Source organism: Budorcas taxicolor, chromosome 5, assembly GCF_023091745.1.
Source record: "Budorcas taxicolor isolate Tak-1 chromosome 5, Takin1.1, whole genome shotgun sequence".
Lineage (NCBI taxonomy): Eukaryota > Metazoa > Chordata > Mammalia > Artiodactyla > Bovidae > Budorcas > Budorcas taxicolor.
Genome location: NC_068914.1, coordinates 93,614,551 through 93,629,365, shown reverse-complemented (window position 1 = coordinate 93,629,365; position 14,815 = coordinate 93,614,551). Strand labels below are relative to the sequence as shown.

At 44.1% G+C, this 14,815-nt stretch overlaps 1 protein-coding gene across 1 annotated transcript in view; it reads left to right on the top strand.

Annotated features, from left to right (window-relative positions):
• Positions 1-12,819, top strand: part of RASSF3 (Ras association domain family member 3) — a 76,242-nt gene extending 63,423 nt beyond the window's left edge. The window contains exons 2-5 of the mRNA XM_052639734.1: positions 3,049-3,156; positions 5,215-5,443; positions 7,273-7,382; positions 10,138-12,819. Of these exons, the coding sequence (XP_052495694.1) occupies positions 3,049-3,156; positions 5,215-5,443; positions 7,273-7,382; positions 10,138-10,287 (597 nt within the window). The 3' untranslated portion in view covers positions 10,288-12,819. The remainder of the gene's footprint in view (positions 1-3,048; positions 3,157-5,214; positions 5,444-7,272; positions 7,383-10,137) is intronic.
• The last annotated feature ends 1,996 nt before the right edge of the window (positions 12,820-14,815 follow it).

The following is a 14,815-nucleotide window of genomic DNA, read 5'->3' as shown; positions in this document are numbered from 1 at the left end:
ATATTGGAGTAGCTTGCCATGCCCCCCTCTAGGGGATCTTCCTGAACCAGGGATTGAACCTGAGTCTTCTGTGTCTCCTGCATTAGCAGGCAGGTTCTTTACCACTATCACCACCTGGGAAGCCTACTGTGTTATATACCTTAAACTGTTATAATATTGTAAATCAATTATACTTGATTTATAAGTATATATAGGTATTTAAAGAAAATACAAGCTCACAGCCCTTTAGAGTTTAGTTGCTTCTCTGGGATTTGCTTTGCAGTTGATCTTTTAATAATGAGATTTTAGGTTTGGAAGAGATCTTGAAGACCTTTGGATCCAGCTCTTTTCTGTTGTTGCTTCCTATGTTTGCTAGGTTTTTAATCTGAGAAATTTGGCTAAGTGGTTTACATAGGCATGTCTCAGTTATGCATGTGTGGACGACCCGGGTCAAGTTTCTCTTCCCAGACTGGCCTGCTCCTTTGACTAAAGCTCCTGGGAATGCTGACCCGAGGGGGCCTCAAGGTGGCTGCCAAGTCCAGTGTCATCAGCAAAACCTGTGACCAAGGACTGACCAAAATGGTCTGAGCACCTGCCCATTGCTCTGTGCACTCCCCCAGCCTTTCTCTCCTTTTCTCCTTTCTTCATGCAGTAAGCCCCTAGATCACATGTATGCTCCAGTATTCAGACAGTTCACTATTTGTGTGTATTTTTAATGGTGAGCCTTTGGTTTCCTTGATTCCTTGAGTGGAGCCATCCTGTCTCATTGGTCACACTAGTGGAAGCACATTTTTGCAAACAGAAAGCTGGGAAACACTTTGGAGACATCTACTCCAGTATCATTTCTTATTTGATAGGAAATGAGAGAGCAGACTCAGGTTAGTAGCCCAGGGCACACCATTAGTTTTGGTGACCTGGCCTAGTCCCAAGTCTAGTTGGAATGGGGCACTTTCCCAGCACCCTTTGCCCTGCCAGCATCACATCCCATACCCATGAAATGGAAAGTCTCTTATTGTATACTTTTATTTTAAAAATGTTACATATATATATTTTGTTTAATTTAATTTTTGGCCGCAGTGTGTGGCATGTGGGATCTTAGTTGGGATTCCCAACCCGGGATTGAATGCTCGTCCCCAGCAATGGAAACGCAGTCTTAACCACTGGACCTCCAGGGAAGTATCATGTATTATATCTTATAGTTATTTTTTTTTTCCTCAATTGAGGTGTAGTTGATTTACTGTGTTTCAGGTATACAGCAAAGTGGTTCTGTTTCAAATAGATTCTTTTTCAGGTTCTTTTCCATTATAAATTATTAGAAGATATTGAATATAGTTCCCTCTACTATACAGTAGATCCTTGGTGTTTATCTTTAATATTTATTAGTGTGTATCTGTTAATCCCAAATTCCTAGTTTATCCTTTCCCCTCTTATTGTATACTTTTTAGGGTATGCTTTGAAGAGTCTTTGGATAGTTCATAGTGAATAATGAATGCTGGAAGACTCATTTTCTGCTTCAGCCATAACCTGTAGCTGGCTAATTGTGGACTGGAAAGAGCAGGTCAGGCAAAGAGATGTGAGAGACATGTTTTAAATTCCTTTGGAAATAGTCACTGAAGCGCCTGAAAAGTTACTTTAATCTACAGCTTTTTCCTTCAATAACCATTGACACCAAAAATAAGATTGCTCTGGGACTTGACACTGGCAGATAGAATGCTCCCCAAGGGACTTGAGGTTTGTTTCCAAAGCTGGGCAGTGACCACGCTGGCCTCCCAGCACTGACCCGTCAGACCTCACTAGGACAGCACTGGAATCGAAAAGTTCCTGAGATGACTTATAGTCAGCACAACTCTCTCTGGGTCTCCAGTCAAGGAACTTGAGACCTGAATGGATTTGATGCCCTTAAAGTTCTTTCCTCACTGGTAGGGGTGTGTTTATCACACTAGCTCACAGTGCCTGTTGGGCGCAAATGCCTACTCGGATAGCCTGCAGCTGCAAGGATGGGGTGATGTATCTGGCTGGAAAAGAGGTACTTTTTAAAGGTTTTATTTAGGGGGTTATTAAATCATCAGATCTTCTCTCTATCTTGAAGGTTATTAGGACCCTTCTCTTTTTTGAGTTTATTTCCCAGGCTTGAATCTGATTATGCGCCCTTTCTTTAAGTTTGCAAACTCCCACACAGGAATGGTGGGGGCCTGTTCAGTTTAGTGGAAACAGCATGAGGACCTGGATTAGAATCGAGCTTGGTCTCTTAACCAGTTGGGTTGTCCCTGGCAAGCCACTTGACCTCTGTTAGCCTCAGTGTTTTTGTAACATGGGGATGCTGATGAAGATTAAATGAGGACCCCGGGTGGAAGTACTTGGAGTTACTGAGGGTGGGTGGGCTTTGGGATCAGGTTTTCAGGTAAGTGCCAACACTTCTACAGATCAGTTTTTATTGGTAGATTAGTTTATGTCTTAGAACTTGATCTCGTCTAGAAACGGAAGTTAAAATGCCTGCTTGGTTAGGTTGTTGGGAGAAGCAAATGCCGTTTAAGTCAGGTGCCTGGCATGCCTGGTTTCAGGGGCCCCAGTACTCTGGAGTGTGGCCATCAGTGATTGACATCAGCTGTCACATGACATCATGCACTGGTTGAGCTCTATAGACAAAACAGTTAGTGAAATTTTCACAGTTAAGAGAGGACTTCACTAAAATCCTCCCCTCCAGAGTGTGGGGGTTGAGAGTGGGTGGGTCCAGGAAGTCTGGCTACTTGTATCTTCCTACGGAAGATTAAATTACCTTCTGGCAGTTGTGTTGAATTTGACAGGTCAGTGATTAGTGCCAGTTTAACACTTACTAACTACCATACCTTTTGCTGATAAAGACTGTAAAGCTATAAAAATTGTAAAGTTCATAGGATGTGTGTTTGTGTGCGTGTGTGCGTGTGTGCGTGTGTGTGTGTGTGTGTGTGTGTGTGTGTGTGAAGGTAAAGTGCTCATAGTTATCGTTATGTGGCATGTGAAAAGAATCCTGGCTTTTCTGCATTTTTTCCTGTGATTGCTCATGGATGGTTTGGCTTATTTTTCTTCTAGGATGTGGAGAAAGAGAAGGAAACCCACAATTACCTCAGCAAAGAGGAAATCAAAGAGAAAGTTCATAAATACAACTTAGCAGTCACAGACAAGTTGAAGATGACCTTGGTGAGCACCCATGCTAATAATACTGTTTAGCTTGAAAGTGTCAAAGGACAATTATAAGTTGTTGGTACCACTGTCTGTATGTTTTAAAATGTCTGAATCACGCTTGCAGAAATTTAAAGATTAAGGTATATAGGACTGGAAAACCAGATATTTCTGCATCTTTCAAATGAAAGCTGTATTTTGAAATTGCTTTATCTCAAAATCAGTCAACACGTCCTAAAATTTTATTTTGAAAGATGTTATGACCTCCAAAGGGTTCTTAGCATTGAGTGTAATCCTTGCCTGTTTAACACAGGGGTGGTGACTCAGATTCTAACAAGGCCTTAGATAAGTTTTACCTTATGCAAATAAATCTGGAAGTGTCAGGAAAAGAATTTTGTCACCACGGATTGGGATATAATTGAGCTCGGAGTTTTCTCAGCTGGTTGTGGGTGTAAGATGGAGCGTGTATTAATAATACTCAGCTTCCTACACTGTTGTTTCAACTTTGTGTTTTCTGCAACTTTGTGCCGGAGCTGTTTGAAGCTCAGTGGGGAGCGAGGGTGTAGGAGAGAGAAGCCCAGGCTTGGTGACACAGGAAGGGAAGACCATAGCAGAGCCCGCTGCGGGTTCCTCTTGCTGGTCTGGCCTTGCCCTGCCACTTGATGGCCTTCCTCGAGGCACCTGCCACACCTCGGTGCCAGTGTCCAGGGCCCTGAAGCCCTGCCTGGCCGTCTAGCGACCCTGAACTGATAGAGCTCTGCAAAGGATAGGGCAACCTGGTTAGAACAGGTCCGACTGAATTCTGTGATCCTTGGGGAGGAGCTTTTAAAAAAACGCTTGTGAGAAAGGATTCCTGTCTGGTGGGATTCCGCCCAAAAAGGGAGACAGCAGATAGTCTCAAAAGATTATTTCTCTTTATTCCACCAGTCTTACTTCTTTTTCAAACATGGTTTTTATCAAAGCAGAACATTCTCTCCTCCTTGGAGATTAAAACACATCAAATTTCCATGTCGTTTCAAAGATTAAAAAGAAAAAGTGAAATGTTGTATAATACTTTCCACAAATGAGTGAATTAGTTTTATAAATTCATCTTGTGGAAAGGAAGAAAAACAATGGCCCATAAAGGAGATTTTTCATGTTCTGTGTTAACTGTCATTTATATATAACTTAACCTGAAGGCTCATTTAAATAAACCATTACAATATTTGTTTTTTTCTGAATATACTAGAAGTTAAAAGTGAAGACCAGACCATTATAACTATTTGTAGCAACTAAAATATTCTACCGCCAATTAAGACACCACCTGTTATTCTACCACCTGTGGTCCAGTGGTTAGGACTCCACGTTTCTACTGCAGGAGGCCCTGGTTAGGATATTAGGATCCTGCATGCTGTGTGGCCTGGCCAAACAAAAAAACAAAAGGAAACACAAGTGTTTGTATCATAATGTCTGTGGTTTACATTGTAACTTGAATTTGTTGTAAAAATATTGCTGCTTGAGGTGTCTGAAGTGCCTCACTGTGTATCCCATGCTTGGTGGGGAATCCTACGCTATATAAAATAGTTTGTGCAAAATTGGTAATAGCTGGTACATAGGAGCCACTAGGAATGAAAATAGCTTGTTTTCTTCCCGTCTGCTTCTTGTTATTTGAGTATTTCAGAGTCCTAATTGTGACTTTCCTTTTTTGTGTAATAGCTGGTCATCAGTTGGAGATGTTGTTTCCTTTGAGCAGTTAGCCTGCATATGGCCCCAAGCTTTAACAAGCCCTGTGGTTTGGCCAGCATCTGTGCCAGGGGATGGGAGGCTCACCCGTGGGCCCCGACCTTTCACATGCAGCTTTGCAGGCTTTGGTCCCCACATCTGCCCTGCAGACCTTGCCTGAGAAGCACTTCACTGGAGTGTGTTAACCTTTCCGAGGTCATCTCCTGAGGGGCCGTCTTGAGTGAGCCTCTGCCGCAAAGCCATAAAAGAAGAGAACAAGAGAGGGAGTGTTTCACCTTCCTTTTCTGTTGTTGTCTTGATACGCTCCTTCCCTAAAATGCCCAGCTCATGTGTGTGTTCTTCTTCCTGCCTCAGAATTCAAATGGGATTTACACTGGCTTCATTAAAGTACAGATGGAACTATGCAAACCTTCCCAGGCTGTTGGAAAACCCGCTCCCAGTAGCAATGGCTGTATGAACACCCTTCACATCAGCAGCACAAACACGGTTGGCGAAGTGATTGAGGCCCTGCTTAAGAAGTTTCTTGTGACCGAGAGCCCTACCAAGTTTGCACTTTATAAGCGGTGTCACAGGGAAGATCAAGGTACCATGCTTGAAATGAAAATGGTCCCTGCTTTTGTTTCTGTCTTTTGACTTTATTCATGGAAGACTGGTGGATGTACCTGTATCAGTTATGTCAGAGCCCAGGGACATATTCTGAAATAAATGGTGAATGCGTCCTAGCTGTCCGTGTTTTCCAGGTGGACAGCTCTCGGTCTGCGAGCCCCGAGGTATTTGTATGTGAATTATGTGATGGGTATTTATGGAGGATTTATGGGATAGCCTCCCTCCTCCTGGGCTTTCCCGGTAGCTCAGATGGTAAAGCGTCTGCCTACAACGTGGGAGACCCGGGTTTGATCCCTGGGTCGGAAAGATCCCCTGGAGAAGGAAACGGCAACCCACTCCAGTATTCTTGCCTGAAAATCCCATGGACTGAGGAGTCTGGTAGGCTACAAGTCCATGGGGTCGCAGAGTCGGACACAACTAAGCAAGTTCACTTTCACTTTCACTTTCTCCCTCCTCCTTGCCCCTACCACCCCACCCAGCACAAAGAAGAATGCCTTTGTGCTTACGTTTTCAGTAGCACATTGACATTGGATGTGATTGGTGAACTTGCAGGCTTCTGTCAATGGCACAGTCCTAGGCTCTCCTTTTCCCTTAGCCTGTCTCATGCAAGGTGTGACCCTGGGATGGGTTGGCACCCTGCCCACCCCCCAGGGGCTCATGCAGTGGATGAATAACATTTTGATCTGAGGTCTACCTGTCTGAACTTAATACCCACAATCAGTGGATTAAAAAGAATCTTAAATTACTGCATGAAACTGAATAAGATATTCCAGATCAGGTCATCACTGAACAGAAATTGATACCGATGGTGGACAGCAGGGGTCTAGTGATTCACTAAGTACTGATTTGAAAATGGTGTATATATGTGAACATTTGTGCTTTCCCTAGTTTTTCTGAGTTGAGGCTATAGCAGCTGTGGCCGAAAATCACTCACCTTGGCATGATGGGAAAGTCCCTTGGTTGCCTAGGGATGAAACCCAGCTAGATGCTGAGTATGCTCACCTTTCTTCAACACGTACTGTGGGCTGAGCCTGCAAAATACAGAGATGAATAGGCTGAGGTTCCCATCCTTCAGAGGCCACAGGCGCTCAGCAGTGGGGGAAAGTTTATATCTCCAGGGAAGATGTATATATAATGTATAATGCAGTGGTATCCGGAAGGGAAAAAATAAAACAGATCAATTCAGATGGCATTTTGTCTTGCCACCTTCTTTGTTTGCCTCACCTGGTCTTTAGCTGCATAATCTAACAGTAATAGCATCCTACCAACTTAGTACCCACATGGCAAATCTTTCAACTCTACAAAGCAGAGAGAGAGAGAGTGTGTGTGTGTGTGTGTGTGTGTGTGTGTGTGTGTGTGTGTGTATGCAGAGCTAGCGTTCAGACAGACTGCTTTGTTTGTGCCTGCTGATTCTAAATTAATCTGTAGGAAGATTTGCTTCTAGAGTTCTGATTTCATGTTCTTGGGAAGGTATATTTTTATTGTTGGAGGGATTACAGATCCTTTTTAAAGTTTATCTTGCTTTCTAAAAGGAGGAGTGGGATTAATTATAAGCCCATTTTGAGAGTGATACTCATTTACATTCATTCTCAAGAATTATTTCCTTTTTAAATCAAGGCCCAGTTTACATTATGCAGATAGAATGGAAATCGTATAGAATTCATTCCACTGTGGGCTGTTTATTGGTGACAAGATGAGGAGGGTGGTGCCCAGGTGGCTGAGGTGATCACACTGTTGCGTTGATCTGGGGGTGGGGAGGGCAATGATGTTGTGTTGTGCTTGTGACATGCCTCTCGTTCTCACCAGTCTACGCCTGCAAGCTCTCGGACCGGGAACATCCACTCTACCTGCGTTTGGTAGCAGGTCCCAGAACAGACACACTCAGTTTTGTTCTTCGCGAACATGAAATTGGAGAGGTAAGTGATTGTTCATTCTTGCTTTAAACTCTGCAGACCAGCTGGTCCTGTTTTATCGCTCTGGTCTGGTGACTCTACCACTGACTGCGGAGGAGGAGGGGTGGGGAGGGGAGGGGGAATGTGTGTGTCTGTGTGTGTCTGCCTGTCATGGGAGGAGAGGTGGTCCTGTGGAGGCAGGGTGTTTTTGAATTGTCAGAAATGAACCTAGAGTTAGTCTACAATATAATTTTCTTGTAACACTCATTATTTTGGTCTGTAATTTTCAGAGGTGGAAGGATATACACTTTTTTTTAAAACCTGATCACCACCCAGTCTCATTTTCACCCCTTCCACCTCCAAGTTACTCTAATCCAGCTGAGCTTTGGAAGTCGACACTGTCCGTATGTTTGCTGGTAATCAGAGTCTCCAGGCTCCTTTGCTCTAAAGGGAAACACAGTCTCTTTACCATGAAAGCCATTAAACTTTCTAGACTCTTCCTTTCCTCTTTGCCCAGATGATTTAAGGATTTATGTCTGTACATGCATTATTTGCCATTTTCTCTCCAAGAAGGATTGTATTTAGGTCAGTTCAGTTGAGGGAAAAGGCACTTCAGACTGTTCTTCTAGATCAAGTGTCAGATGAGTAAATCTCTCAAGCTCTGGGTCTCAGCCTTTTGTCTAGAATCGGAAATGGCATGAATTGTCCATGTAGAACATTTTGTGATGCAGTGAGAATAGTTCTAGGTTAAAAGTTAAAAAACCAAGACTCTGCTTCCTGCCATTCCTTTTACCAGATTAGGAGTACAACCTTGGGTAAATCTCCTCTTTTCAGTCCTCAGTTTTAAAATCTGTAAAGTGGGACTTGAAAAGGTGGTTTTGAGTCACAAATTAGAAATGTATGTAAACATGCTTGGTAAGGAGCATGTTTATATGTCAGTGTAAATTGGAACTTTATTTAGGGGAGTTTCAGGAAGACAGTGATTTGGGACATTTTGGAAGTTTCTTTTGATCTTTATGTTTTGAAATCTTTAAAATCCACTCTCATTTTGAAGAGAGAGCTTGGTTACAAAAGCCTAAAATTTGAGGTATTTGTTGGCACACGATAGTCTACCCTCTGCAAACCCAAGTCAGACATACCAGCATAGCCTTGTCCGCATCTTACCTTTCTCGGTGCTGGTTTCTGAGTGTTGCACATAGTTTAGTTAGTGTAATTGGAGCTGCATTGTCTGGGAGGGAATTATGTTGGCTTAGATTTGAAATTCACTTTACGTTGTGTTCTAATGTTCCAGATTGCTTTTCTGACCTCTCTATGGTATGCTTGTGTCTCAAGTCTTTGAGGTTAAATGAATTGAGAGAAGAAACTTTCCATAGATGTCAGAGAGTGGGAGGGAGATGCTATTTTATACTGTCTTTATTTTGGAGAACTTATGTGAAAAATAAATTGTTAATTTTCAAATTAACAGAGTATTCTAATGTAGACAGTTCTGTTCTCCTGCTTCACTTCTCATTTTCTTTAGTAACTAGCTCAATCAGTCTCCAAGAGCCAATCTCCTTCAATCATCGATCCGCTTGGTGATTTTATTCTGTCTCCTCTCTCTGCACTTGTGATAGGTTATCCTGTTTTTCCCTATCCCACGTGCCCCGGGAGTCCCCCATCAGACCTTGCTCTTGGCCGAGATAGTGGTGCTCAGCCCAGGACTGAGGGCCTCCTTTTGGGAGGGGAGGACATGTAGTTTGGAAAGAAACCTCCCAGGTGATGCCACATACCCTTCTTGATATTTACTTCTTAAAAAAAAATTTTTTTTTTTTCTTTTTTTTTTTTTAGAGAAATACCATGAACATTTTGTGCCTGCCAAATACCAGGTGCTATTAGGGAAAATGAAGTCAGAAGCTCAAGGGCCAAAGACAAAGCCCACGTAGTTGGAAGCACAGCAGATGCAGTGCAGACAAGACAAATGCTAAGCAAATAATTATAACACTGTTTAGATCTTTGTGATCAGGCAGTGATCAAGGCTTTCAGTGCTCAGTGAAAGTTTCTAAAAGACATAATCCTGACTGACAGAGAAAGGGAGGAAATCATGGAAGGCTTCTTAGAGAGAGTGGCGTTGAATCTGGGACTTGAAGGTTGAGGAGGAGTTTGCCAGGCAGAGTGGAGGAGGGGAGAGCATGTGCAAAGCCACACAGGGTAATGAGTGAGGGGCACAGGGACAGAGATGGGACCGGAGAGGGGAGGGTCTTTCAGACATAGCAGAAACAACCGCGGGAAGCCATTGAATGACTCCAGACATGGAGGGTCATGCCTAGATTGGCGTTCTAGAGAGAGTATTCAGGCTGGCTGTTTGGAGCTAGGAGGCTATCCCAGGGTTGGAGGGGAGGGTGTTGGTGGATAGGAGGGGGTGACATTGACAGTGGGAACTGGGGAAGAAGGCAGTGATGACAAGGACCCCACGGAGAAGGAGGGTGGAGGGAGTGTGGAGTTGCGTTTCATGCTTCTGTGGGTTAGTGTCTAATGGAGGTAGGTGTTTGCTCTTAGAGCCCTTTCGGAGGACGCTGGGAGGAGGGGAGCAGCGGGCAGTGGGAGTGAGCTGAGGTAGGGATGTAAGGCTGGTCAGGAGGCTCAGCTCTCGTCCACCAGGACTTCTGAGAAGGCTGGGCAGCGTTGGGCAGGGTGAGTTACGAGGGGAAGGCAATCAGCCCCCTGTACTCCCCGCCCTCCTTGTTTCTAAGTCTTGAATTAATAAACACCTGGCATTTTTCATTTTTGTGTTCCCTCGCAGTGGGAAGCCTTCAGCCTGCCAGAGCTACAGAATTTCTTGAGGATCTTGGACAAGGAAGAAGACGAGCAGTTAGAGAACCTGAAGGAGCGCTACGCGGCCTACAGACACAAGCTGGAAGAAGCCCTCAGCCAGGCGTGGAAACCGGGGTAAAGTGTGGGGCTCCCTGCCCCTCAGGGACGGCACGGGACCTGCGTGTGCACCGGCGGCCAGGGTCTCTCTTGTCGGAGGGCGGTTTTCTTGCCCTATGATGCTAGGGCCTTTCCTCTTTACAAATCTCTAGATCTAGTTCCCCCAAACTGGTCACGCAGCATCCTGCAGCTTGGGCGTCCTCTGTCAGGGATTCTGCAAGCTTGTTCTGTTAACGGCACCACGGTGTTACCTCTTGGCAAGCTGTGAACCTGTGGTCTCATCTGGAGCATTCTAGAGTGCTTTGAAGCATGGACTTTGAGGTTTTTTATTTTTCCTTATTTTCTTTTAGTTAAATATATGATGATGTTAAGCTTAAGGTTGTGCAAATGATTTTTTAAAAGCTTAACAAGGACTCTTTCTGAATACTTGTCTTATGTTGAAACTACCTGTCTGTTACTGGGTTTTTTTTGTTTTGTTTTTAATGTCAGAGGAAACAATTCATGTGAATTGAAGGGCACAGGAAGCTAGGGATGCTGAGGAGCTGGTGAAGGATTTTGGAGGAGTCTGGTAAAGAGAGAAAAGAGGAAGTATGGAAGAAGGTGGAGGGTGGAGGTGGAGAGTGCTTACGGAAGGAGGTTTGGGTAAGTGGATGGTAGAGAAGGAGGTGAGCTTTCAGTTTAGAGACATTAACTCCATTGTCATACTGCTTGATTTCCTGGTGAGTAAAATGTGGGCACGGAGACCAAAGAAAGTAGGAGCTAGACGCAGAGGAGGAACTGACTGCGGCGGACCAGGGGAGGCGGGAGGAGCCCCATCTTGGTGAATCAGCGCCCTCCCCACCCTCCTGGAGCGGAAGGTCTGAGTGGTACAGCTTCTCTGTGCCGTCTGGGTGGTGAGCATCAGCTATGACCCCTGTGAAGTTACAGTGTCCCCCTGAGGTTGTTTCTCAAAGTGGAAAAGGAGTTTCTGGAGGAGGCAGTGTACCCTCCAACCCAACCCCTTACCCCCCACCCCCCGCCCCCGGGACTTCTGTAGAGTGAGGAGCTCTCAGCACTCTTTTGACAATCACTCCCTCCTTTCCCTTTAGTCTTCCCCTCCCTTCTCCCTCCTTCCCTCGCCTCACTGCTCTCCCTTCCCCCTTTGTCTTATAAATTGAAGTAGACTTGATGTAGAACAGGGCTATGGATTAAGGAGGCACAGGACGGGCCATCAGATCCTCGGTTCCAAAGTGACTGTAAAGTGCGGGAGGGCCCCCCTGCCCCGCGTCCACTCCCAGCGGACCACAGAGGAGCGGGTTCTTAGCTTTTTAACAAAAGTGCATGCTGCTGCAGACCAAAGAAGTGCATGTGCAATAGGAGCCTTCCTTCAGCCAGGTTAGATAGTCTCATTTTGCGCAGTGGTTAGTCTGAAGCCAGCAGGAAAGGTGTGTTGTACTCCTAGAGGGGCCTTGCAGTCTGTGTGCAGTCTAGATAGTGTTTATAAATTCCCAAGGAATTGTTAACACTTTGGTGACACCTAATGGAGTCTTTTTGAAATTCCAAGGTGCTTCAGTTCTTTGCCTCCTAAGTGAACTGTGCCTTTTTTAAAAATTGCATTTCTGTTCCCTTCTTGGTGGCTCTTCTGACTTTTCAGAGAACACCCGTCTTGTTGGAGGCAGATGTGTTGCTTCTGCTATGCCACACACATTACCGAGACAATCATATCTTCCTAAGCTTTTTAAGGAAAGTTGGAAAGAAACCCCAAAAAGTAGAACTAGCTATAAAATATGTATGGCACATCTTGTTTAATTTTGCATGTAAGTTCCTTTTAGTGCCTCAGTGAGGTTTTAGTGACATTGTCAACCAATACTTTACTTTCATTGTTCAGGGAATGCCTTCATGATTTTTATACTGGTTTTACTCTTCAGACTATGGCTTAGGTGTGAGTGTACTGTTATCAACCACCTGGTCTTTTAATTACCCACCCCAGTAAGCTCATATTTTGTGAAGCCTTTGTTTCTCAGATTGACACTGTTCGAACCTTAAAGTAGTACCTGATGGGTATCTGTGAAAGTTTTTTTCTTTTTTTTTTACTTGAAGTAGACTGTCTGAATTAGGCATCTTCGTCTGTGTGATCCAGGACCTCGCTCATTGTCACGTGCACTACAGGTTTCAATTTGGAAAACTTACTGTGTTGAAGTCCTGTCGGTTCATGATTCTTGAAGACCAATGGTCTCTCCTGAACACTGGTGACTGCAGCATTTTTAATGTGTAAGAGGCCACCGAGGCCAAAAGATTTTTAAAAATTATTGTACAAATTCTTATGTTAAATTTAACTATCTAAGCTTTGCTGTAATACTGTTTTCTCTTCAGTATGTGATGGTACAGGAACGAGGTTAAATGAAGGGGTGGTATTGCAGGGGAGCATTTTAAATCACAGAAGTAAAAAAAAATTATAATATTTATAATTTTCATGAGTTTAAGTTTATTTTTATGGGGAAGAGTTTTTTTTCCCTAAAATTGTTTCTGGAATGGCAAATTGTTTCCATCATTAAAAGTTGAAGTTGTTAGTTGATGTTTGTGTGTTTTTATTTATGGTAATATGCTGGATAAAAGAAAAGAAGGTCATGGGAGTGGGAGGAACTGCTTTTGAAGATAATTGTGGACAGGGGCTGAAATGTGACAATTTTCAGTAGGTTTGTATGGTTCACATTTGTTCTTCCAAATGTCACTTTGCCTTTGCCTTAGCATCTGGGGAAGATAACTGGAGGTGAGTGTCTGCCCACATTCCTGAAACAGTGAAATATACATATGTTTAGAAGTGTATGAAGGGTATACATACAAGTGTATGAAGCAGATGAATAAAGACTCATTATAAAGTGGCTGCCCTGTGACCACTACCAAGAGAAAACATTGTCCCTTCCCTAGCACGTCTTCTCCTTCCCCACCCGTCCCTTCCCTGAGACCCCCCACTGCTGGCTGCATGGGCCTTGCTGCTGTGTGCAGGCCTTCTCTAGCTGTGGCGCGCGGGCTTCCCATCGTGGTGGCGCCCCTTGTTGCAGAGTGTGGACTCCAGTGGTGGCAGTGCATGGGCTCTGTAGCTGGGACACACAGGCTTAGTTGTGCCCCAGCATGTGGAGTCTTCCCAGACCAGGGGCCAAACCCGTGTCCCTTGGATTGGCAGGTGGATTCCTAACCACTGGACCACCAGGGAAGTCCCCTCTCACTCTTAAAATAGACCACTTTCAACGTTACATTATCTCTGTTTCTTGAGTCACTGTGACTGTCTCTCACGGGATTGGGTGCACAACTGCTACTCTTCATAGGCTTCCAAGCCTGGTGGAGACAGGTGATTTTACTACTGCGCTGACCCCTAGAGGAGGTGGGGAAGTAGGTGCAAAGCTGTACCAGTTGGTGAAGGGGAAAACATTTAAGTGCCATACCTGCTTCGCAAGTGAAAATATTATGATAGAAATGATGTCTCAATATAGGTCTTTTTCACAAAAATAACCAGAAGAATCTAGTTTAGAAGTTCGGCCTGGGTTACTACCCAAGGTGCCGTTGGGAATGTCTGGGAATCTTTATCCCTTTAAGGGAGTTAGCTTCTTGCCCAAGGAATTTGTCATCAGTTGATAATTAAATGAATATTCCTATGTTGCAAAGTTACTTCTCAAGGATTTGTACATTGTTTTGGGACTTTGTCATGTGATCCTAATTAGGAATTTTTCTGTTTTTGAATGTTTGAATGAAAGGAGTCGTCTATATACAGATCTTTTATATATGTGTGTGTGTGTATATATATTTCATATGCATAATTTTTATTTATTTTTGGCTGCACTGGGTCTTTGTTGCTGCACAGGCTCTTCTCTAGTTGTGCTGAGCAGGAGCTGCTCACCAGCTGTGGGGTCTGGCTCCCTCATTGCTGTGGCTTCTCTTGCTGTGGAGCACAGGAGGCAGGGGGCACAGGCTTCGGTAGTCGCAGCTCCTGGGCTCCGGAGCACAGGCTGAATAGTTGCAGCACGTGGGCTTAGCTGCTTCATGGGGTGTGGGATCTTCCCAGATCAGGGATCAAACCCGAGTCTTCTGCATTTTCAGGTGGATTCTTCACCACTGAGCCATCAGGGAAGCCCCATATATGGATTTTCATTGATTGACCGTGGGGTTATGTTCTGATAAACCCTTCATAGGTTGGAAATATATAGTAAGTCAAAAATGCGTCCCATACACATCCTCTCCCAAACATCATAGTTCTGCTTAGCCTACCTGAAACCTGTCCGGAACACATGCATTAGCCTCCAGTCAGGCAAAGTCATCTGACACAAAGTGTGTTAAGTGTTGAATATCTCATGTAATTTATTGAATACTCTCCTGAAGGTGGAAAACAGAATGGCTGGGTACGGAATGTTTTTTTTTCTTCCCAGAATGTTGTAAGTATATTGGTTGTTTACCTTCATAAACAAACAAACAAAATCACTAGCCTGGGAAAAGATCACAATTCAAAATCCCAAGTACATTTTCTAGTGAACGCATACCACTTTCACACTATCGTAGTCAAGAAACCGCTAGTCACA